The following is a 22885-nucleotide window of genomic DNA, read 5'->3' on the forward strand; positions in this document are numbered from 1 at the left end:
GGTCCCGCGTGGGGCCGGCGCCGGCGACGCCCCCGTTTGCGTTGCAGCCTCCGGCGGCCGCGGACCATGAAGGTGAAGGTGATCTCCGTGCTGGAGGACAACTACATGTACCTGGTCATCGAGGAGGGCACGCGGGACGCCGTGGCCGTGGACGCCGCCGTGCCCAAGCGGGTGAGCGGCGCCCGGCGAGGCGGCTCGAGGCCCCCCCGGCTTCGCCGCCGGCCTCCGAATTGCGGGGGCATCGCGGTGGCGCTTCAACCGGTAACTTCGAGGCCTTTCTATTCCTGAGCCGGAATTCTTGCAAACCCCAAAGCAAGCGAGGATAACCCAAAACAGAGCTTTGGGATTTGTTTCGGAAAGGGGCAAGCGGGAAGAGCAGTGGGCCGGGTTGGGATGGCTCCTTGGGGCCTCGCTGGCCGCAGCGGGGGATTTGGGCCAAGCGCTGCCGCCCGGCCCCATGGCGAACCGGCGGCCGTGGCCGCCGCACTGCAAATCCCGCCGGGCGCCTCGAGCGTTTGCTGCTGACTCGGATGGTTCCTTCCGCTTCGAGACGGAGAGCACACGCGGGAGCAGCGCGGGGGGGTCCTCGGCAGCAGTGAGCTCAAGCCGCCTGTAAAAGCACCCCGGAAGCTGAGCCGCGGGGCTGGTGCACCTGGCGTCGGGGCCACGGGAGCAACTGGGGCGGATGCAATGGCCCCGCGCGTGTGTTGCCCGCTGCCCCAAGCTGGAGGCATCGCCCTCGGCGGCCCAGCTGGTTTTAATTGGTGCTTAAGAGAGGTTTCAATTCTGCTTTATCGGGCGCCTTGCGTGCAGGAGGCCGCCGCGTCCCCATCTGCTTTGGAGAGCTGCCATGCCGTGCCGTGCCGTGCCGATGGGTCTCCCTGCGCTGACTTCCTTGCACCTGTGGCTCATTTCAGCTGCTGGAAATTATCAGGAGGGAAGACGTGGCGCTGAGAGCGGTGCTGACGACCCACCACCACTGGTAAGCTCCACCGCCGCCGCCTCCTCCCCGCTCGTGGGGCRATGCCGCCCGGCCGCGGGGCACCCGGCAGCGCCCGCGATGCCGATGCCCTTCGCCGCCGGCGCAGGGACCACGCCAGGGGCAACGAGGAGCTGGCGAAGCTGCGGCCCGGCCTGCGGGTGTACGGCGCCGACGAGCGCATCGGCGCCCTGACGCACAGGGTGGCCCACGGCGAGGAGCTGGCGGTGCGTGGGCGCGCGGCAGCGGCGGCAGCGGAGGGGGGGGCTCCGGCCGACGGCGCCGCTTTGCCACGGCTCCGCGGCGGCCGAGGTTCGGGGAGGACCCGGCGGGGCGGCTGCCGGACCTGACGCTCCCTCGGCAGTTCGGGGCCATCCGGGTGCGGTGCCTGCTGACGCCCGGCCACACGTCGGGCCACGCGTGCTACTTCATGTGGGAGGACGAGTCGCCGGACGCTCCGGCTCTCTTCTCGGGTACGTCGCCGCGCTTCGCTTGCGCTCGGCCCCAGCCCCGCGGCTCGGCTCGGCTCGGCTCGGCTCGGCCCGGCCCGGCGGCGACGGTGCCCTCCGCTCCCCGCAGGTGACGCGCTGCTGGTGGGCGGCTGCGGGAAGCTCTGCGAGGGCACCGCCGAGCAGATGTACGCCAGCCTCGCCGGCGTCCTGGGCGCCCTGCCGAAGGAGACGGTGAGTGCCGGGCTGCCGGCGGCGGCGCGAGGCGGTGGCCCCCGTGCCGGGAGCGGGCCGTGCATCCGCGGCRTCTCCTGTTGGCGTTGCAGAAGGTGTTCTGCGGCCACGAGTACGCCGTGCGCAACCTCAAGTTTGCCCTGAAAGTGGAGCCGGAGAACGAAATCGTGAAGCAGAAACTTGCCTGGGCCAAGGTGAGCGTCCCCGCTGCGGCCGGGGGCCGGGCCGGAGGTGGCGGGGTGCTGGGCCGCGTCCGCTCCGCGCCGCCCCTCGGGGCCCTTCCCCGCGTCCGCGGGGCTCCTGGGCGACGTCTGGTGTCTCGGCAGCGCCGGGACGACGAGGACTTGCCCGCGGTGCCCTCCACGCTGCAGGAGGAGTTCCTCTACAACCCCTTCCTGCGCGTCGCGTAAGTGGCGCCCGGGGCGGCGCCGGCGGCTCCCACAGCCCCCGGACCCCTCGTCCCTCCGTCTCGCCCCTTCTCCGGCGGCTTTGCTGCCTGCCGGGCAGCTCCCACGGGGGTGGCACGTCCCCAGCGTCCCTCCCGGGTGGATCCCGGGGAGCCGGGCCGCCCTCGCGGTGCCGGAGCAGAGCCGGTCTCCGTTGCAGGGAGGAGCCCTTGCGGAAGTTCACGGGCAAGACGGACCCGGTGGAGGTGCTGAGGACGCTCTGCGCCGAGAAGGATAACTTCAAGAAGCCCAAGGAGAGGCCGAATCCCCAGGCCATGCTCGCGCTCGAGTGGGGACTTCTCAGCCCCTTCCTGGAGAAGAAGTGAGCCCGGAGCGGCCGCGCGGGGCTGTGGCATCCTGAACCCGGCAGGGCTCCCCGCGGGGCCGCGTCCCCTCCGGCTTTAAACTCGGTCCCTTAAGACGCTTGCCTTGCCGCTGGGAAGCGGTTCCTGTCTTTAACCCGCTCGTCGTGGTCCGGTTCCTTTGCCGCTCGCTTCCCGCCCCTCGGAGCGTTGCCCGATTCCCGCAGCCCCCCGGGACGAGGCCTCGGAGCCTTCGCGCCCGGCCACCGCCGCTGCGAAACGAGACGCTTGAACGCTTCAAACCCCTGCTCCCGCCCGGCCCGCGGCTGCTCCCGTCCCTCTCCAGCGACCCTGGCCGGGCTCGGCGGGACGCGCTGGCGCCGGGGCTGAGCCGCGTCTGGGAGAGCGGAGGGGCCGCGCGGCGCCGTCCCCCCCCGCGGAGCCGGCGGGAGCCCTCGCGCCCGGCCGCTGCTTCGGCCACCCCGGGCGGCGAGTTCGGCCCCGGCGCCGCACGCGATGCCCGAGAGAAACCCCGTTCCCTCCCCCCCCCCCCCCCCGGGTAGTGCGGTCTGGGGGGGTTTGTTTTGCTTTTCTTTCGGTAGGACAAAATAAACCATCGCGTGAGGATGTGGCCGCGCTCGCTGGAGCCGCCGCGGCTGCTCGGACCTTGCAGGCGGCCGTCGGCAGGGCCTCGGGCCCGGACGGGAGCGTGCGCCAACCCGCTGGCTCCCGAAGACGCCTCCGTTATGGAGGGAAGGGCTCCCGGGAGCGGCGCGCCGGGACTCTGAGCCAGCAGCGAGGCTTTCGGCGCGCGTTCGGTCGTGGGCACTGGCCCGCGGGGTCGCTTTGGGCTTTGCGAGGTGCGGCGGCTGTTAGGCAGCGACGTGCTGCCGCTTCTCCGTTACGTACTGTTGGTTTTTCCCCCCCCCCCCCCCCAAGATAGCTAGAAAATTGGAGGAGGAGGAAAACATTTTGGATGAACCTTTTATTTACATTGCCTTTTATTTAGAATAAAAGCCAGAGAGCAGCTGGGACTCTTAAACCTCTTCAGCTTGCGAAGTTCTGAGTTAAGTTTGTGCAATGTCAGTGCTCTCTCTTTTTTTTAAGTTTGAAAAATGTGCAGAGCTTTTATTTTGCAAGTGATGGGGAGGTTTATTACAAAACTGAGCATTGTGAATTCCTTTTTTTGGGGGGAAAAATAAGAGCTTGACGGTGCCTCTGTAAATAGCTGTGAAAATACCTATGATGGGGCAACTTTTGAGCAGGTTACTCCATATGGAACAGTCATACGAGCCTCTGGGTTTCTTCTTTACATCGAAGTGCAAAGTGTGTGTGAATAACTGTCTTGGTGTTGCTGAGTTTACAGCTGCTTTGCGTAGTTTGACTGAAAACAGAGCAGCAAAGAGAGGAGTTGGCCCCGTAATCCTGTACTGTACGCTGTCTTTTTAAGCAGCGTTGATTATAAACTTTATAGCTCCTAACACTGGACTACAATTGACTGCAGGTTCTTTCATGGGTAGACTATGAATTTAAATGATTTTCTTACCACTAAAGCCTGGTTTATGGCCATTTCTTCCATTGCTAGAAACTTGACAAAGTTTTTTTTTTAAGTTGCATTGTTATAATTTACTCTCCCCCACAGGAGGGGAAGAATTAATCCTGCTGCACAAGTTGTCTCAGCACTAGAGTTATTATATTTAAACATAATGGTACAGTTTGTAGCTGATGATGCACTGACAGGCGTCCATCTGTCACCGTGAAGTGCCTGGGTGCTCCACTGGAAGTTTATTTATACTGTGATCTACGATGCACACGTGTGTGGGSAGGGTTCCTCACCTAGCATTGAATTTGCTAATTTTGATAGTGGTAGCAGGGAACTCAAAGGCCGGGAGAAAGTCAAGCTGTTCTTGATACCACGGTCAAGATGGACACGTGGGAATGTGCATGGGAGCTGCAGGCTAGATGCCTTCTGCGGGGAGGGTCTTCTGACGGCTTTAGCAGCGTGTATGTTGGTAACCTGCTAACTGGAGAAGAGACCGAACGCAGATCCCCAGCTGTTTCAGCTGCAGCTCATTTAGCTTTGTTTATTTGTGTGCTTCTGGCCTGACATGCATGTTCTCAGCCAAAACYGAACATGTTTCTTTTGCACTGATGTACAAAGTTTATAGTCGCAGCACTTCAGTGTATCGGACTTACTTTGCATTAGCACTGGAATTTCTTGCTGTAGATAAAAATCTTATGGTTTAGTATAACACTGTGCATTATAAAACTATGCATGGAAAAGGGCATTCAATAAAACTACCGGCTTGCTTGTAAAAGGGAYAGGGAAGGGCGGGGGAAGCAGTGCGAGATTCTTGCCTTAGGAACACTGTGACCTCACTAATTAATGAGCAACACCTGAAATTATATAATGCTTTTAATTAAAAACATTAAAAAGTATCTTGTACGTTGTTGGCTTATTTTTAATAAAGACTGGATGAGGCTTTGAGAGGGACACAGTGAAGCGTTGCCAGCTAAGCTGTTCTAAGGGGCAGTTCAAGGTCTGGCAGCTTTGCTGACGGGCAAAAGCTCAAGGTCCACGGTAACCGAGTGAGGGTTATCTTTAGCGAGCATCTGAGCAAGGTTTGCATCTGGGCAGGGTGCAGCAATCGTCTCCGCTGTTTGCGTCTACTCTGAAGGAACAAAGCACTTTATTCTCAGTTTTTGTTCATTTAACAGTGCTTTCTTCATAGTCCTTCCTCATGTGGCAGTAACTGGGGGGAAGAGAAATATTTTGAAGTGACAGAAGAATGTGATTTTTAAGTTCACAGTCACAAAAAGAGATTCTGCATCTGATTGCATCCCTTTCCCTTGAATTCAGGTACAGCTGCCACTTCTCCCACTATTAGCTTCCCCTCCCCAAATGTCTTGTTGCTTTGGAAAAGCTGACATTCAAATTAAGAAACACCAAATCAGTTATTCATAATATATATATATTTTTGTGAATAGTTCTCAAAATACCCGTATATAAAAATACACACAGCAAGACAAGCACATTTCATCTCTAATAACGAAAACCCAAATCTGTTTCACATTCACAAGCCTCTGGGCAAGACATCTTGATACACAGCATTAAACAAGACTGTATTTTTACTAACCCCTTTGATTGTTCTGGTAAACTACTTTTTTGCAATGATTAAATCTCACAGCCTTCTATTACTCTCTTGACTTTTGTAAAGTAACAGCTTTCAGAGACATCAAGGACAGTTTGTCCTTTGTGAAAAGATGGCAATAAATTCTTACTCGAAACACTGTAAAAAATTAWTTTGTTTTCTCTGAATTTAAGGATATTATCCACCAGTAAACTACTGTTGAGGTAGGGGTAGATGTGACAGTTCTGTTACTCTGTATTATGTATTTAGAGAGAGAGAAAGAAAGATGTATAATTGCCCACAGTTATAGATAATAATTATAATTAAAGGAAAAAAAAACCTTTAGATTTTTCTTCTTAAACATTCATTCAGGTCACATTTCAGTAGGCAATAAAACAGCCCTTGATCTCATGTTCCTCACGTGATTACAGGCTGCTGGTACCCACTCCATCTGACAGTGCAACGATACTGCAGCTGGACCTCAAGAGCATCCAGTCGGGGGCAGTGAAATGAAAAACCAGAACCCAAAGGTCTAATTAGACCATTTCTAACTAAATGAGGATGTCCAAAGAAGAGACAGCCATAAAACTTAGTGCTGTGAAAATACAGCAAGGTCTGGACTAGCAATACTCTTATGTAGCATAAAGCTCATCTCAGTGAGGTCACGGCCCACTGCAAGGCAAACCCTTCAGTACCAAAAATTCATCAGTTCTGATAAAAGTAGGCGGTGTATAGGGAGGGCAGGTTTAGTTCATAAAGACTGTCTAGAGACTAGGATGCATTACTGCTTCTTTTAACGTGTATTTTAAATCAGTGTTTGTTTTTTATTTTCATCATTTCAATAATTATAAAGCTGTAGAAATTAAGATTACCTGCCTATATACACATTACCTTCTCATCACTAATGCTAGACGCAAACTGCGGTCTCCCAGTGATGACACAGAACTTCAGCTACCTTTTGACAATCTTAAATACAACCGATTTAAAAAGGCACTGAGTATTTCTCTATGTAGGCTTCACAGATTTGCTGCCAGAGTCATTCTTCACCATTTGATATTAAATCCAGTGCTTGTTTTCTCCACTGCATGGTACTCCGTATGCAATGCTTTTGCAGCCTTTTCTGAATCCATGCCACCTAGCCAGTGTTCATACAGCTCATTTACAGTCTGATTCTTCTCTGGAATTTCAGTCTTGAGAGACTCATACAGCTTCTCAACTTGCTGAAGCAAGTCCTTGCTGGATTCACCTTCTATTTTGATCTGACCACCTCCATTTAAACAGCCTATGTGCAACAAAGTGAGGAAATGTCACTGAGTTTTGAAATTACTTCAGCTTTATCAGAAAAAAAACTACAGTTAAGAAAACTAAGTCCAAAAGTTAGAACGTGTTCRTACTTAACTTTCTCTACAGCTGAGAACCAAGTTTCAGAACTGAAAACGCCATTATAATTGTGTTTTCCCCCCACAGTTATCTAACAGCAGTAGGGCAGGCAGTGGCCCTCTAGGGGAAATTACTGGCCTGATGTGACCCCTCCTAATTCAGTATATGGCCCAGGTGTGAGCGGAGAGCTGCCAAGGCATGCTGGGAAAGCACCAGGGAGATATAAGAGATGGAGGAAACAGGCAATTGYGGTTTTCATTTTGCACCTCTAGAGAGGGCTGGGATGCAGCTCAGGCAAGAACAGCCTTGGTGTCTCAACTGAAGGTAAGATAAACATTCCTGTGATACAGTTCTGGGTTTGCTGTTCTACTGCAGATGTGATGAAAGGGTCAGACCATGTAATGTGTAGTTGTTCTCAGTGGTCTGTTCTTGGTATTGAACAGCCTTGTGAGCCGAGAGTTGTACAGATCCTCAGGGAGAGAACGCTGCCCAGAGAGAGTGAAGAAGGGCAGCTCAGCGTCATTGCCATCACTGTGTTCTTGTCTATCACAAACAAGCCAAAGCTGAAACATGAATTGAGCTGCCCAAGCTTTCTACTAGTAGATTTGAAGAGAATCAGGAGGAAAAAAAAAAAAAAGAAAGGCTTTACAGAAAGTAGAAAAGAGAGGAAAATAAGTAGAAAAAGACCTTCCTCACCAGCCACAGCAAGCACTCTCTAGAAGCATACTGTTAACTTCTGTAAACAGAGTTTACAAAGTTAGGAGGGCCTCCTTAAAAGCATTAGTTGTACCAGTTTCAATATTAATTTTTTAACTGTAACCACTTAAACCCTGAAGAATTACTATCTTCTAGATAAAAAACATACAGGCAAACAACTTTGAAATCTTGATGCAGTGACTATCACATCTTAAAGGTTTGAGGGCTTTGCCACAATATTCAGGATGTGAGAAGCTGCCTGTGTTTCTTGCACTTCAGTCACAGTTTCACATAGCTTCCTACAGCTAAGTGAAATTCCTATGTGGCCTTACCTGATGGGCAAGCCATGACCTCAACACAGTGGTAAGGTGATTTCCCTCGTTTCAGTTTTTGCACTAAGTTTTGTATGTTTCGAAATCCATATGCCAAAGCAAACTGGAGCAGGACTACTCCATCCTTCTCCAGTGTCACCTCCTGGAAGTCCTTGTTTCTGAGGAACAAAAGCAAACAAAATGTCTTATCTAAATTAACTTCTATTAAACTTCCAAAAAATACTGTGCTGAAACTAAGCTCTTTGCTAAGTCCTACTCAAGAAAAGTGTCCTAATTCTTTGCCCCCCAAACAAGTCAGATGAAAGAACTAGCTTACAAAGATTTAGTAGTATTAGAAGCTACAATCCTCTTCAGATCCTGTTTGAGCACCTTCCACATGAACTGAGTTTGTTCAAGAACACCCACACTGAATAAAGCCTTAAAATCTAGGCAAACAGAGCTCAAACAAAAAAGTCTCATTGGGATGAGCTTTCTGGGTTGGCTTCAGCCAACTTACACATCAGTGAGGCCTTTCAAAGAAACTGTTTAAATCATAGCTGGTCATAACACCAGTGAGTAAACCAGTATTGAAGGCTTCCCAACTCCTAACATCTGTGGAAACAGTTCTTCCTGATAAGAGAATAAGCAATTTGGGGTGTGTGTGTTTTTTTTTTTTTAATTAAGTATCTTGTATTGAGACTGCTGGGGACTATTTCCATCTCCTAGACCAGAGAATCCTAACCATCAATATCACTGATTAGGTATGTAACTCATTACAAAAAGTACATTAAGGTTATACCTAGGAAGCTAGTAGGAACCTCAGTTCAAATGTGCCTCTTATGCCCAAGTTCAAGTGACTTGTTTTACTTTGTCTTACCACAATACGATTAAAATGGAACCTTAGAGTCCTGACACCTGGTTTTCTGTTCTGTGATGGTTAGATTAGTAATGAATCTACTTTGGTGATCTGATCACAGGTGAGAGAGCTCAAATCCATATGAACTCTGTCTTCTAAGTTACTCTAGAAACTGTCTGCAGCTTGATACTGGGAAAATCCACCAGGCCAAAATAAAGTGTGTGGGTGGTGAAGGGGCTAGAAGTCTCCAAGGGAAAAGGCTGCACAGAGTGCTGGCTGATTTATTGCTCAGCAGCTGTGGGAGTGAGATGCCAATTCCCATGCCTTGAAGTAAAATGTTTAACATTGCAAAGAAATTTTCAGCCATCAGCAAGATAACAGCATAAACAGAATTGCAGTAAAAATAGTGCTTTATGTAAGACTTTAACTTCTTACTTTAAAGGTTTGTACTGAATTGTATCCACTTGAATTCCAAAAAGTTCCTTTGCTGCATACTTGTATATGTGCTCCAAATAGCCACCAGAACCACCTCCCGAATGGCTAGTGAGCTCCTCTTCAGTAATGCTGCTAAACCTGAGGGGAGGAAAGAAAGAGAAGCTGTTTTAGAGGACCTTCAAGAGAACAGCCAGCACCAAGTCCATTGTTCTTTGAAGCAAATGAGTTCGATTATATCAATGCTGAAATAGCTTCAGTACTACTAAAGGCATTATGTTGTTAGCCCTGTGAGGTTTTTGATAGTAGACTTGTTCACAGAGCAAATACAAAAGTTCATGGAATTCAAAAGCAACAGAACAAGCCATAGATTAATTCCCTTAGAACTCCTAGCTTTTCCCTTTCTCCTGGGAACTGACTATTTATAGCTTCAGGGCCCTCTAGATTTAACACTACGCTGTCTAGCGTGCTTTGGATAAAGCTCAGTGGAAACACTCCATCACGTTCCATGACAAGAAGGCCTGATCCATACACTGCAAACTTAATCTTGCCAGGCAACTCCCATAACAAAAATATGTTTGGAAAGACCAGAATGACATGGGCAATTACCTGAGATATCTAATTAAACACATGTTTCTGTTAGCTTCCTATTTAGTATCTCTGCGAACATCCTGGATTATACTTCATTATTTTTCCCCCAATTTCTTAGTATTGATGGTACGGACCTGTGCAATGCACACTTCTCCTGGAGAACACAATCTAGGAGGAGTCCTGTCTCAGCAATGAAACATCTCATCAGTGCTAAAGCTTTCTGCGGCATAAACAGCCGAGTTCACTATCGAAAGCTCTAGTTCTGTGTTACAACACAATTTTTGAAACCAGCAACTTTAGATCTGGTTGTTCGGACATACCAAAACGCTTCTGGGGAACGTTAATGCCATAACAACAAGCATGGAGAGATGATATTTGTGTTGCTCTGGTTTCATATGCTTAATAAAACTTATGTAACAAAGACGAACAAAACTAATGATGACAGGGCATTTGTTCTCTGCATGGCCATCCTCAACAGAATCTCCAAGTTCAACGCATCTTTGTCCAAACTACGCTAATAGAAGTTCTGCAATTCAAGTTCTGCACAAGTAATCCCACCTCACTGATATGCCAAAACAACCAACTATTCAGAGGTCAAGATAATGTTTCTTGAGAACAGCTCACCAGATGGAAGCCACAACAATGGCTTTTGTTACGGGAGAATAATAAGATGGGGGATATGCTTGTAAGCACTCATCAGGCAGTGACACTTGCATTCTTCTACTAACAGCTGCAGAAGGGAAAACACTTGAATTCAGGCCAAATAATTTCAAGTCAAATCAAAGATGTTGCCTCTCACAGATAATATCTCAGCTTTAGCAGAACTACAGGAGACAACGCTTTAGCCTGTAATCGCTTTCAGAAACTATTTTTAATTCAGTCTTGTTTACAGGAACTGAGATTCATTAATGAATGTTTCAGTGTGTCTGGCCTCACGTACTGCTACTCTCTGAAAATGAGGCTGCCAGTGAAGTTTCAGTGCTGCCTGGAGCAAACAGTTATAGCAGCAGAAGTCCTGGGATTTCTGGCACTTTATCTCATTCTTGCTGCCAAATGTAATAACCTCTTAATGGGCTTTTCCACGTGCTGGAGGATAAGTAGAACAACAGCCATTGGACTGCTTATTTTCATGCTCCAAGTTCTATGGAATACGTGCTGTTCATAACCAGTCAATTTACTGAGTTAGGTTAAAGCTAGCAAAAGGTCATAGAGGCACTTTATCAGCACAAGCATGAGGCCTAGCGCTCAGAATGTACTTCTTAGAAGTTAGCCAGAGATATTTATCAAGCAATTAGACATTCTGTTCTGGGTTATAACTGACACTTCCATAATGCTATTTTCTAATGCATTCAGACACTTCAGAATTTTTCTCAATTTTCTGTTAATTGTGCAACAATAAAGCAGGTAGAACTGAAGTGCTTGTTTACATGGGTAACTTTTAAAGTTGTACTTCTGGGATTTAACTACGTCGACATTTTTTATAGCTAAGATACTTTTTCATTTTTGACTTGAAAGCAATTTGAAAGAAAGCTATGTCAGAAAAGAAGATGCTTGAAGATGGAAAAAGTGTCTGTAGATAGAGCTGTGCTAGTAAAACTACACTGCTTTCCATTCATACTCCAACATACACYGGTATAACCTTCCTCAGTATACAAGCCTAATGCCAACAGTAAAATATGTTCACATCCATGCTACAGTCTCAAAGTTCCTAAAGCTCCCCAAACCTGTCTGAAGCATTTTAGTTTTACCAATATTCCAGCTTTGCATCATCTGATATTATTTGTCACCCATCTGTTACAAGGTAGACATAATAAAGAAACGAGGTCAGCCATAGCCATAAGTAAATGGAAAAAGAGTGACTTCTGGCTCAATTTACTACCCTTAAGGAAGTCCTCTTTCTTCTTGAGCATGTGAATGAGAATCTGTTCAGTTCTACAGAAATGTTCAGATTTGTACCTACTGATCCACTGAAATACAGCAGAAGAAAATAAGGCTCTGTGCATGCATATTATTTTAGATCTTTTTAAGTCTAGTTAAGAATATAGAACTAGATATACAAGAAAAGGTACTAGTACCAAATCTCATCTAGGCTTTTTTTTTTAACTAAGCAGACCTTTAATTTAAGGGACTGGACTGCAATAGGCAACCTGTCTCCTTTCTTTCAGAATAACAGTGACCAATGTTCATAACTATTAAACCCCCCCCCCCCAAAACTAGGAAATAGGCCTCAGGCAAGGGCACTTCCCTTCACAGCTCTGTCAAAATACACTGCTCAGACAACTCTTGAGCAAAGGCTGCCAATGGCATTTTGATGTACTAGAAAGTCTTAAACCCTGTTCAGAAATAAGCCAAATTTAAATACAGAAGAACTGAAAATAGACTTGTGCCACATTCTGCTCGTGTTCTCTGCTGCATATCTGGTGTATCAAAATCCCTCCTTAAAAACTTAAGGTGCCTGAGCACTAAACTTTTGGATCATACACTTAATCTTTTATAATTTGTGAAGGTCACTGTATACAGGTCACCATATATGTAGCCTTCATATCTTATAGACTGATGAAGAGAATGGTTTGGTTTAATGATCAGTGTGGAACCAGCAATTCAGATGAATAAAATGCGATTTTAAAGTTTCTGTAGTAAGTTAGGTCTCTGTGCAGTTGTCCTTTAACCAGAGTTAGTCTTCAGTTAAAGCATTTAAACATGTGCAAACCAGATCAGACTTTAAGATCTCTCGGTGGTGTGTGGGGGGGATGGTGTCTTTTGTTTTCTTTTAACAAATAAGGACTGCTAGAGATCTTAGCTGAAGTGACCTAAGTATTTCTTCTTTGTGCTTTACTACTGGAATCCTTACAGTAGCTTGGATAACCAGGAACAGTTACAGGCAAACTGAGTACAGTGCAGTAACAGACTTCTCTGCGTTAGCAAACATTTCTCACCAATTTAGATTTTTCTCACTTTTTAAGTTTGCAGATATATTTTTTGTGGGATTCCGTCAGCTATATTGTAACAATGTTTAAAGTAAGTCTGCCATGCAATTTATACTTCTCTATGCAATTATATTGCTATGCTACTCTTACTGAGCTAATTCTGGCAATCCTATTGATTTACAGTGAGAGCTACTAATCCTTGGACTACTAAAACAAATCTAGAACAAACAGTTTCAGATTCTCCAAAACTGCAGATTCAACATATTCTGTAGATTAATTATTTTATGCACAATTGTACTGATTCAAAATCAGTGACACAAGAAAAACAAATCAAATGCAAACACATGCAGCCTTATGTAAAGTAGAATGGCAGTGGAAGAGCAAATTCTATTGAAGAACCCAGTATGAATACTGGGTGAATATGACCAAAGGTGCAAATGAAATTTTGTTCTTACATGGTATCCAAAGGAGCAGGATCTACATCTGATAGAGATATTCCTTCTTGTTCCAACAACCTTAGCACTTCTCCTAAAGCAGAAACACATGTAAAAAGCTCTTGTTTTGGAGAGGAAGGAAAACAAAATTCACTGATCAGTACATAAACCTACATCTGCAAACTTTACCAGGGCACAATTTGCATTATTAAAATGAAATTAAACAGCAATATCCATGCATTACATCTTCTGTCAGAGACAAAGGACTATAAAAACCAGTGAACACCTCGCTCTGAGGCTTCCAGAAATTAGCTAGACTACCTCTGGTTCCACTTACCTGTAGTGATTACACAGTCCACATCTCGAGTTTGGTACTCTTGGTTGAAAAAGTCTGGCCTTGAAGCCTCTAGCTTTTTGTCATAACAGGGCATTACTGTTACATGGTATATCTGGTCAGGTGTTAAGTGCTGGAAGAAAGATAAAGCTGTGCAGTTGGATTGGTCAATATTAAGCTCTTGAGGGAGACTTTTCCAGGTACAGATGAGAATGATGATACTAATGCCACCACGCCTCTGGAAATACTCTCCCTTATTACTTGAACATGAATATGTGGGTTTTTTCTTCTCTCAGAACCCAATTTTAGTTTGTAGCAAATTTCAACAGTATGGTCTTTTACTTCTTTTTTCCTCCCCCTTTTGCTAGTGCCCATGATCCAGATAAAGTCAGTCAGTGAAGAATTCCTAACTATGCAGTTAGAGGATGCATTTCCTACACACTACTAAAATCCAGTCCCTGCATCAGCAACTAACAAATGGAGTCAGACAAAAACCTCATGACCATCCAAGAAATGAGTCTAGGCCACGGAAACAAGTCTCTGACTCAAGGCTGTTGTTTCAGTATCTTGTGCCAAATGTTCTCAGTAGCTGCCAATTTTTGTAACAAGTATGCAGATGTCAGCATTTATTTAATACAGCTGTTAAACCAGTGCTCGTTAATGGACAATAAATCATACAATCAGAAGTGGTGCTCAAGTTTCTCGTTTGACAACTCTGGGCTATTAGTATGACTGTAGTCTTTAAATATCAAATTTATATCTGGAGAGATTCCAAAGGTTAAAGGGGGAAAACAGAACTAAGTCAGACTGAAACAGAACATGAAGTTGGGAAAGAGCAAGTAATTTTTAGACAAGGCATGATCTTGCACGTATGCACTGACTGAAGTTTTGTTTCAGAGAGGATAATTTAAGTTATTCACCATCTTTAAACAATGTGAAAATACCACACAGAGAGATGGGAGCACATCCCTGAATAATACACAGTTTTTAAATAGTCCATGAAGCATGAACTTAGTGTTATTGCCCCAACTGCCAGCTTCTCATTAGATAAAATGGAAATGAGAGAGGTGCAGTCTTTGGCATTCTGCAAGATGTTTTTTTATCTTTAAACTCTAGTGTAAAACATGTAGCAACGTTTAAAAAAAAAAAAAATCAGCTTAAGTGTTCAATTTTAGCATTTTGCCACTAAGCATAGTATACTTCAGACCCTCACCTGCTGCTCTGCAAAATGGCCTTTGACCAAGGAGCCCATGACCTGCTGTGGAGACTTGGCGGTACTGATATAAGGAATGATGAAACTGCCATGGGTTTTCTCAGCATAGCAGATCCAACCTGAGAAGAAAAGTGTAATTAATTAAACAGCTGCAGTAAACTAAAAAACAAGCATCCCTCCTCCTCTCCCCTGCCTTCTGGCTTACTGCTCACTAATTATGGTTTTCAGTCTCATTTTGGCACAGAAACAAAACAAGACTAATTTTAGAGAGATCAGTAGGTATCTGTACAGATCGTTACTGTGACTAACACCAAGATCTCTTTGTATTGTGAAGAGAGTAATCCTTTCCTCATTGATAAATTTATCCATATTAACTCTTCTGATCAGCTTTCTGAATTTTGCATGTTCTAGTGTACTATTAGTATGCCATATTACTATTTCCATAACTAATTTAATACTATACCTGGACAGGCAGAAGCTAGCATGGGCAAAGCCTTTTTGTCTTCAGATTGCTTTCGAAAGCGTTTTACAAACTCTCGTTGGCTCTCCAGTAGGCTGAAGTTTCTTGAGAAAGTTGTATCAAATACATAGTGCACACCTAGGCAGTACAGAATCTGTGTTAAAATCCACAAGAAAGATGCAAACGGCAAGCTACAACAAAAAAGCCTCCAATCAAACTGGGTTAAAACCGCATGTCTCTTACAGTTTTGGATCTCTGCAGTTGACTGATCTTTTTCCTAGCCTGTCAGCATAAGACACCAGTAAAAGTGACAGGAGGACAACAAATCACTTAAAGTTCCTTCCTTCTGTCACTCTGAGTTTATTAAGCCACTGAAGTCACAGACAGTTTACATTTCAGCCAATATGAATTACGAAACATTATATATCTATGAGGAGGTTATTCACATCACCCTTGTGCATTCATAAAAGTTATGCTTAACAAACACCCCAGCAGTCCCACACTTGCCTAAACTCTTTAAGAATGTGGTCAACTTCTTTGCTGTTTCCAGAACATTCATTTTACATCTTGCAGCTAGGGAAGCTCTGGACTGTGGTGAAACAGATACCACTACCAACTTCTGYTCATTGGGAGCTGCAGTCTAAAAAACAGTAAGCAAAATATCTTAACTGTTCGGAGAACATTAATATGGTACATACAGCACTTTAGCACACTGGAAATTCAAAAAACATCTCCCAGTGTTTTGTCCTTAACTTTCAAGTCATTAACTTGCTACATTAAAGGCCCTTTCCAAAGCTATGATCACTTAAAAAAAAATTGGGGAAAAAAAACTGCACTGCAAATCTGCTCAGATTCTTCTTTCTTGGAAATTATGTGCACTGTTCTTCATGTATGCTTTTGCAGATGCACCACACTAATCTATGAAGACTTTCAAACTCTGCAGCCTGCCTAGCTGCTTCTTGTCACCTACCTTGTTAAAAGCTAGCATTTTGTACAGCTCTTCATGGCTCTGTTGAGTGATTAAAACACTCTCTGCTGATGTAATGCAGCCGCTACAAGCTAAACAGTCATTCAGAGTAATTTTGGCCTTTTCCAGTTTTTGTGCTCCTCCATCCTAAAAAGGAACAGATTAGACTCAGTCCTGATCACAGTACAGAAGTAGTCAAGCAGTTGTTTCCCATCTTTACTATATTTAGTAGCAAAGATGTTGCCCTTTTCAGCCTCTCAGTTTATCATTTAAAAAAAAATCTTTTGAGTAAGATGATGAGGAAGACAAATTTCTTTGAAGCTTGTTGAATTTTTTAATAGGATTGTTTGACAGTATACACAGGAGCGTAAATGGATATTGAAGAACTTCAGAAAAATTTTAGCAAGACAAACACTATAGCTGTCATCAAGTCTAGAGCAGTTGTTTAGGCCACAATTATTTCTGCTATCTGGTGGGCTGACATTGCTCCAAAACACTGAGGCTACACTTTCCCGGAAGCAAATGTGGTCTGTCTTGTCTGCTTTTTCAACCTGTGCATGGCAGAAGACTGAGGTCAGTACAGCTGACACACTATAGATTGTAGCTGCTACTTTTAACCACAAAACTGTAGACTGCTGAGGTCCCAGGCCCTTAAGCACCAATCTCCAGTCTGYATTCAATATTCGGATTAATGCTAGGGAAAGCATGCTGGCTCTGCCACCTATATCAGATGTTGCTCATGTTATAGAATTTTACTAGGGCCGTTGCTTTGTAGGAATCTTGAATTTCACTCTTTTTAAAGAGATTTCATAGCCAGGTAAAAAACTCACTAAAATTTTTAATTGTTAAGGAATATTCTGCAATTATTCTCTGTGCAAAACTTACATGGACACTGCTGGGAGAACTGTGTGGCATTTCAAAGGATGTGTGGCATGGCACTGGAAGGAATTTTTTTTTAATTTTATTTGATCTGAATAAGTCAGTTTTCTAGCGAGACTCCTCTTTAAATATTATTTCTCAGTAAAGTCAGGAACAGACTGAGTGATGAAGTATTGTTAAATTAAAAATATGAAACCAGACTCCTTGGAAAATGGTGTATTGCCCTTTGTAAGTCAAAAAGTAATCAATGGCCTGAAAATAAAACCACTGTCTCTAGATGACCTCCCAGTTTGGTTAACTAAGAAATGCTAAACTTCTCTTTGCAAATAGGAAAATAGGTCAGGACAACTTGACATTAATTTGGAAGCAACAGACTTATGAATTCTGCATGCTACTTATTAAATCATTTAAAATGTATTATAAAAAAAAATCAGAGCAAAAAGTTAAAGAATATCTAAATGAATCTCCTTGTGACTGAGCGCTCCACTGTATGATGTAATAAGAAAAGCATTATCTCAAATAATCTAGCAATGCAGGCACCTGAACTGATGGCAAGCAAAGAGACTTCTCACCTTATCTGCTCTTACACTGAAAACATCATTAATTAATGTCCGTGTTTGAGAGCATAAAACAAAAGGGCAGACGTGAYWTTAGAAATATTGCTTATAGAACTGGGTAACTAAAACCACCYTGGGCTCTGGAAAAAGATGCGAGAAGGCTGATGACAAGAGCAATACTTTTGTTACATCTTGGTTCCCTGGCAGGCAGTAACTAGCTGGAGCATTTAAATACAGAGCAAGAAAGTTGCACTTTYTGGATATTTTACACAATAATCAAAAATCACACATACCTGATTGATCTGAAAGTAGCTCCCATCTGCTTCAATTCTGATCTTAGCTGCTRCTTTTCCRGGGTGGTTTTTTTCAACTTTGACAGGTTTGATACATTCCTGATGCAGAAAGAAAGCCCCAAAGTGAGCAGCTGAGATGTGTGGAAGAGAAAGCACAGCAAAACTGTAATTGAAACTAGAATGATCAAAAGCAAAGGCTAGCTGAAGAGTGAATGCCACTTATTCTGCCTTAAGGTATGCTGCATTTACTCACAGCATCTATAACCACCAAGGGAAAATGTAAAAGTAAGAACTCTTACCCCCTTTTTACAGAAGGAACACTTTTCCAGCATCACACCAAAAAGAGAGGGCGCTTTTGCTGTTGCTCCAAAGAAGTCAGCTGGGCTTTAAGGAGCCGTGAAAGCAACYGGGGCTTGCCTGCAAAGTCCTCTTCTCTCAAAAAGCCCTACAGATCATGCATTCTTCACTGCCCATTTTAACCAGTGGAGGCGTGGTCACTACAGTCAACATGGGGCTAGTGCCAGTGAAGGGTCTTTTAATGTTGCAAGGAATCGGACTTCCAGTTTTCTGTATTGTTTTGTGATGCAGTCCCAAGGGTGTTTTCATTCCTTSGGTGATTTTTATTGGTTAGGCACCTTCTGTCTCCTTGTCTGACTTCTCCAGCTAGCATTCTCCTTGCCTTTTACCATCCCTTCTCTGCCAGAATCTTGAAACACTTCTCCCCCTAGAGTCCAGCTTTACTAACTTGTTGTTCTGAATAGGGCAAGACTCACAAGCTACCAGGAACAAGTTGTTAAGGTTCCTCAGTTATGCTCCCTGAATAATAGCAATCCAAAGGATCTCTCTGTTTGAAACAGGAAAGTGGGGCATGCTATGTCAAAGACTTCCCTGGGAAACCCAGCGACTGCAAGGAGAGTTAATGGGATTGGTTATACTCTCTTCCACTGCTGTCAGCAGCCATTCCTAGGGTTGTGCTTCTTTTGACTGGGAGCTTTGCTAGTTCTTGAAGACTCTGACAAGAAAGCCTTGMCCTGTCCTTGCTGCTCACTGCCATCTCACTGCCATCCACTCCTGTATGCTGGCGTGGGCATTTGTGCAAGGGTGAAGCGCGTGCGCTGGGTCAGAGACCTTGTTTAGGCTTAAGCTTGTTGTTATTGCTGTACTGTTTTGTTTTGTTTCTCTCCCCCACCGCCCAGGTTAATATTTAGGCGGGCAGTTCCCAGATCAGATCGGGGGAGCATGACTGGCCGCGGGCACATGAACGAGGCTTTTCTTCAGCTGCTTTGGCGCTGACCGCAGAGCTGCTGCCCTCCCCGACCCCTCGCGCTGCCTGGAGGGAGCCGCGAGGTATCTCTGTGCTTTCTCCCTTTACTATTTTCATTAGCAGCGGCAGAAGAAGGGCGGGTGGCGGCAGCAGGCCGGGCGCGGCCCCTTCGCCCCCTGCGCGCTACGAGGCGCCTCCCAGGCCCCGGGAGCGCGGCGGGGCCTTCCCCGCCCGCAGCAGCGGCCCCGACCGGGCGCCATCTGCCCCCCCGCCCCGGCGGCGCTCGCAGGGAAGAGCCCTGGCGGCCCGCGCCCACCTGGGAGGGCCCGATGAAGTCGTCCAGGTCGGTGAGCTGCAGCACCCCGCTGAAGGGAGACGCCATCGCGGCCGCCACCGGCGAGCGCGTCGCGCTGCCRTAAAACGCGTCGCCGCGCCGCCGGAAAGCGCGGCGACAGCGGTGTCGCGAAACGCGGTTCCGCGCGTGCGCGTCATGAGGGGCGGGGCGGGTATGGCGCATGCGCGCGGCGGCCCTGGCCTGGGGGCGGGGCGAGGCGGGGCGGGGCGGGCACCGACCCCCGCCCAGGAGCGCTCCTCCCCCCCCTCCCCCCCGCCCCCGCGCGGTGCCCGGGGAGGCTCCTGCCCGCCCGGTGCGGGGTTCGGGGCCGCAAACCCCGTTGACCGTGTAGGCAGCGTTCCCAGCGCCGCTGCCGCTGCTGAGCTCGCGACAGATTCTGGGCTAGGAGGTCCCGCTGCCAAACGTGGGCACGTTGTTTCTGTCTTGCGATAAGCTGTTCCTCTCTGTTCGGGGGGGGAGAATCTGTGCCCCCGCATGCAAGGGATAACAGTGCTTTTTGTGCCCTTTTGCTGGGCACAGCCAGGCCTTTTGGCCCGGGTTTGCAGGAGAGGTAATTGTAAGGGAGTCCTGGYGAAGAAGGCAGAGCAAGGAGCGAGGGCTGGAGCGCAAAGGAGAGCATTCGCGCCCTCTGCGCGCTCTCAGCCCAGCTGACGTTCGACGCGCAGGGAGCCTTAAGTTTGCTCTGGCCGGGGTTTCAGGCAAGCGACAGTGCTCAGGATTTAGTGGGATGAGATTTAATGAGAGCTGTTTGCTGCYGCTGGGCAGGTGATTTGTGCGAATGCTCTCAGCAGACCATCGGTGACCAACTCCCTGCTCTTGCTGCGTGTTGCTTCTCATCCGCTGCTGCTGGAGAGCCGAYGTGGCGAAGAGGCCTYGGAGCGTGGGGAAGATGGCCCCGAGCGTGGCGCCCCAGGCTTGCGCGTCTGTCAGGGATGCTAAGGCCTGCTGCAAAGCAAAGCAAGTAAGAAGGCAAGTGAGCTGTGAGCAGCGGGTGTTTGCCAGGTGTTGCTGTGTCAAGTGTGTGGGTGGGGGCGGCCTGGAGATGAGAGGGGAAGGGGCTGCRGGAAGCTACTCGCTCGTCCAAGGCCAAGYTGGGCTAAGGCCCAGCAAGAGTCTGGGCAAGGAGCAGTTTTCCCCGTTGGCYGCGTACCGAAAGAGCGTCCCCCTAAAGCGTGGCGTTTCCTTCCAAGCGCAGCCTGGGGTCAGTATCTCACCTGAGACGCCGCAGCAAGCAAGTCGGCGAGGGGGGCAGAGGCATGCGAAGCTGGCGGGCTCTGGAGGGAGAGCGCAAGGGTTTCCGCCACGCCGATGTCCTGCAGGAGCGCGGGCCCAAAGAACAGGCAGGCTAGCTGGGTGGCTGTGAGGTTGTCGCTGGGCTCAAACTGCAAAAGCAAAGGGAGCCCGTGAGAGAGAAGCAAAAGCTYGCTAAGAGAGCGAGCCCTAAGGCGTGGAGTTGGCTGAATTTGCGGCCTTGGGCAGCTGAGGTGTGCTGCGGCTGGGGCAATGGCTGTTTAGTGAACTGGAGCAGGCAGGAGAGGCCTCGGCCTCGGCCTTCTGCCTGCCTTTGGGGCTGTAGTAGAGCAGGCTGCGAGAGCTGAGCAAGAGCAAAGGTCTCGGTGCTTGTGGAGTTAGAAAGCAAACGAACCCCGCTGAAATCTGCCAGTAGTGCGATGAAATCTTCACAGTGAGCAACAGCCGCGAATGCCCACAAGTTCTCTTGCAGCCAGTCGAGGTTTCTTTGGTGGTCGCARGCGYRTGGCGAGCCTGTGTCAGAAGAGMRGCAGAGAGTCAGTGGGTGGCGTCGCCTTGCCGCTGGCTGGGAAGGCCAGGCCCGCCAGCTGGCCGTTGTGGTGTTTGGTTGYTCTTACCTGTGGCGGCGTGCTGGCTTTCGAGGAAGGTCAGCAAAGCGCTCCAGGTGCCTTGCAGATCCGTGGGCAAGAGGGAGATGTATGCCTGGCTCCCGGCAGACACGCTAGGGAGGGAAGTGGCRTGGGAGAGCTGTAATTCTTGCTTTTGAGCTGGTGGCAATGGTGTAGGTGGGAGGGATGGTGCGGGAGGGAGAAGAGGGYTCCCCCAAAGGCAAAGGAGAGCGAGGGGAAGGGCAGCTAAGGCCTCCTCGTTGTGAAGTTTTATTGAAGGGAATGGAGATGTGCCCCTAGGCGTGCTGTGTTTGCCTGCTGGAGCATTTCTGCCAAGAATACCCTCTTGCAGAGATGTTGCTCAGCAAAAGGCAGCCCTGCAGGTTCCTTTGCCATGTACTGAGGGGCCCTTTTTGTTTCGTGAAGAGCAAAGAGGACGCCTGCCTCGTATACTCACAGGGCTCTGAAACTGTCGTGGCTGGAAATGTGGCCCAGGAAAAGTCTGATATTCTCCTTGCCGGTGCTCAGCAGCAGCAGCAGCGTGAGTCTGGCCAGCAGGAGCATCCAGTGGGCAGGGCTGAAAGCTGGAAGTTCTGCCTCCAGCTGCCCCATAAACTGGACGAGCACCTGCTTCCTCGCATCCTTGTTCTGAAGGTTGGTGCTTGCCAGCTGAAGGAGAAAGGTGATGAGGAGCCGTGAGAAGACAGGATGCAGAAGGTCGTGCCAGCGCAAAGCCAGAGGGAGCGGCATTGTGGGAAGYGCCTCTGGGTGAGTGCCAGAGAGGGGCAGACACATCCTGGATGCGTCCTGTGAGCCTGCCCTGTGGGCAGCCAAGACCACCGGGTGGGTGGGAGAGTCTCAGCAGGCGTCCGTGCACGGTGCAGGGTCCCCGCCGGAGTGCTGGCTGAGGGCGCTGCGGGCCCTGTGCCCCGCTGGCCTCTTGTGACAGCACAGAGGCAGGCGGGCGCCCGTGTCGGGTGAGCAAGGACAAGTGACTGTGGGCGTCAGCTTGCTGCCCAGGGCGCCGGGGCAGAGCCCCCGAGGGTCAGCAGTTGTGCTTGCTAGGAGCTCATTAAGCCTTTGTAGGTAACAGAGCACTGTGGATTCACACATGTATAAAAGAGACACGAACATTTTTTTTTTTTTAAGTAACCCTGGAAACATGCACACTTACTGCATCGAAGGGTTGGTGGTAGAGCGAAACTGAGTGTAAGGTGCTTCTATGGAGCTTTTTCCAAGAAACTGTAACAACCAGTGTCTGGCTGTGGCTTGGGTATAGCRGGCAGGACCTGTGGTAGGGCASAGAAGAACAGGTAGCTTGAGGAGGTGAGGAGATTCTGCACTGAAGTACAGATCACCACTGAGGATTGCTAAAGCACCTTGAGGTCAAAGGAAAGGCTTGAAGTCATTGCCTTTTATGGCCTTTGCCTCAGCCCTTCAGTGGCATGTTCTGCCAGCGTGTTTTATTTTCGTACTGTGAACAGGAATGAATTCTGAGAAGAACCATCTGTAGTTACTTAATCAAGCCGCTTGGAA

At 47.9% G+C, this 22885-nt stretch overlaps 3 protein-coding genes across 9 annotated transcripts; 1 reads left to right on the plus strand and 2 right to left on the minus strand.

Moving 5' to 3' along the window:
* Positions 1-11: 11 nt before the first annotated feature.
* On the plus strand, positions 12-2847 carry HAGHL (hydroxyacylglutathione hydrolase like). 2 transcript variants are annotated; one of them, XM_026085407.1, is made up of 8 exons: positions 12-171; positions 918-982; positions 1089-1206; positions 1344-1452; positions 1559-1662; positions 1755-1856; positions 1989-2068; positions 2269-2847. In XM_026085407.1, exons 1-8 carry the CDS (start codon positions 67-69, stop codon positions 2432-2434), a joined length of 849 nt encoding a protein of 282 aa, XP_025941192.1. In that variant the 5' UTR covers positions 12-66; the 3' UTR covers positions 2435-2847. The 2 variants fall into 2 exon arrangements, with proteins under 2 accessions (XP_025941192.1, XP_025941194.1); XM_026085409.1 differs by lacking the exon at positions 1989-2068 and having other exon boundaries at positions 2269-2434.
* Positions 2848-4808: 1961 nt separating this feature from the next.
* CIAO3 (cytosolic iron-sulfur assembly component 3) lies at positions 4809-19594 on the minus strand. Of its 5 annotated transcripts, none has more exons than XR_003256578.1 (12): positions 19452-19594; positions 17872-17970; positions 16146-16289; positions 15683-15815; positions 15179-15313; positions 14716-14834; positions 13506-13635; positions 13190-13262; positions 9220-9357; positions 7950-8107; positions 6433-6823; positions 4809-5163 (listed from the first exon to the last, which is right to left on the minus strand). XR_003256578.1 is itself a non-coding variant. In XM_026085388.1 (12 exons), exons 2-12 carry the CDS (start codon positions 18201-18203, stop codon positions 6585-6587), a joined length of 1401 nt encoding a protein of 466 aa, XP_025941173.1. In that variant the 5' UTR covers positions 18204-18479; positions 19452-19537; the 3' UTR covers positions 5362-6584. The 5 variants fall into 5 exon arrangements, 4 of the variants coding, with proteins under 4 accessions (XP_025941173.1, XP_025941156.1, XP_025941168.1 ...); XM_026085388.1 differs by lacking the exon at positions 4809-5163 and adding an exon at positions 18171-18479 and having other exon boundaries at positions 5362-6823; positions 19452-19537; XM_026085371.1 differs by lacking the exon at positions 4809-5163 and having other exon boundaries at positions 5362-6823.
* A 159-nt stretch (positions 19595-19753) lies between these two features.
* On the minus strand, positions 19754-22879 carry LOC112975779. 2 transcript variants are annotated; one of them, XM_026086299.1, is made up of 6 exons: positions 22524-22879; positions 21807-22018; positions 21359-21462; positions 21136-21254; positions 20705-20872; positions 19757-20435 (listed from the first exon to the last, which is right to left on the minus strand). In XM_026086299.1, the coding sequence occupies exons 2-6, from the start codon at positions 21959-21961 to the stop codon at positions 19872-19874; spliced, it is 1110 nt and encodes a 369-aa protein (XP_025942084.1). In that variant the 5' UTR covers positions 21962-22018; positions 22524-22879; the 3' UTR covers positions 19757-19871. The 2 variants fall into 2 exon arrangements, with proteins under 2 accessions (XP_025942090.1, XP_025942084.1); XM_026086305.1 differs by lacking the exon at positions 20705-20872 and having other exon boundaries at positions 19754-20435.
* Positions 22880-22885: the final 6 nt, after the last annotated feature.

The sequence above is a fragment of the Apteryx rowi genome, unplaced genomic scaffold (genome assembly GCF_003343035.1).
Source record: "Apteryx rowi isolate R43461 unplaced genomic scaffold, aptRow1 scaffold_119, whole genome shotgun sequence".
In the NCBI taxonomy this organism is placed as follows: domain Eukaryota; kingdom Metazoa; phylum Chordata; class Aves; order Apterygiformes; family Apterygidae; genus Apteryx; species Apteryx rowi.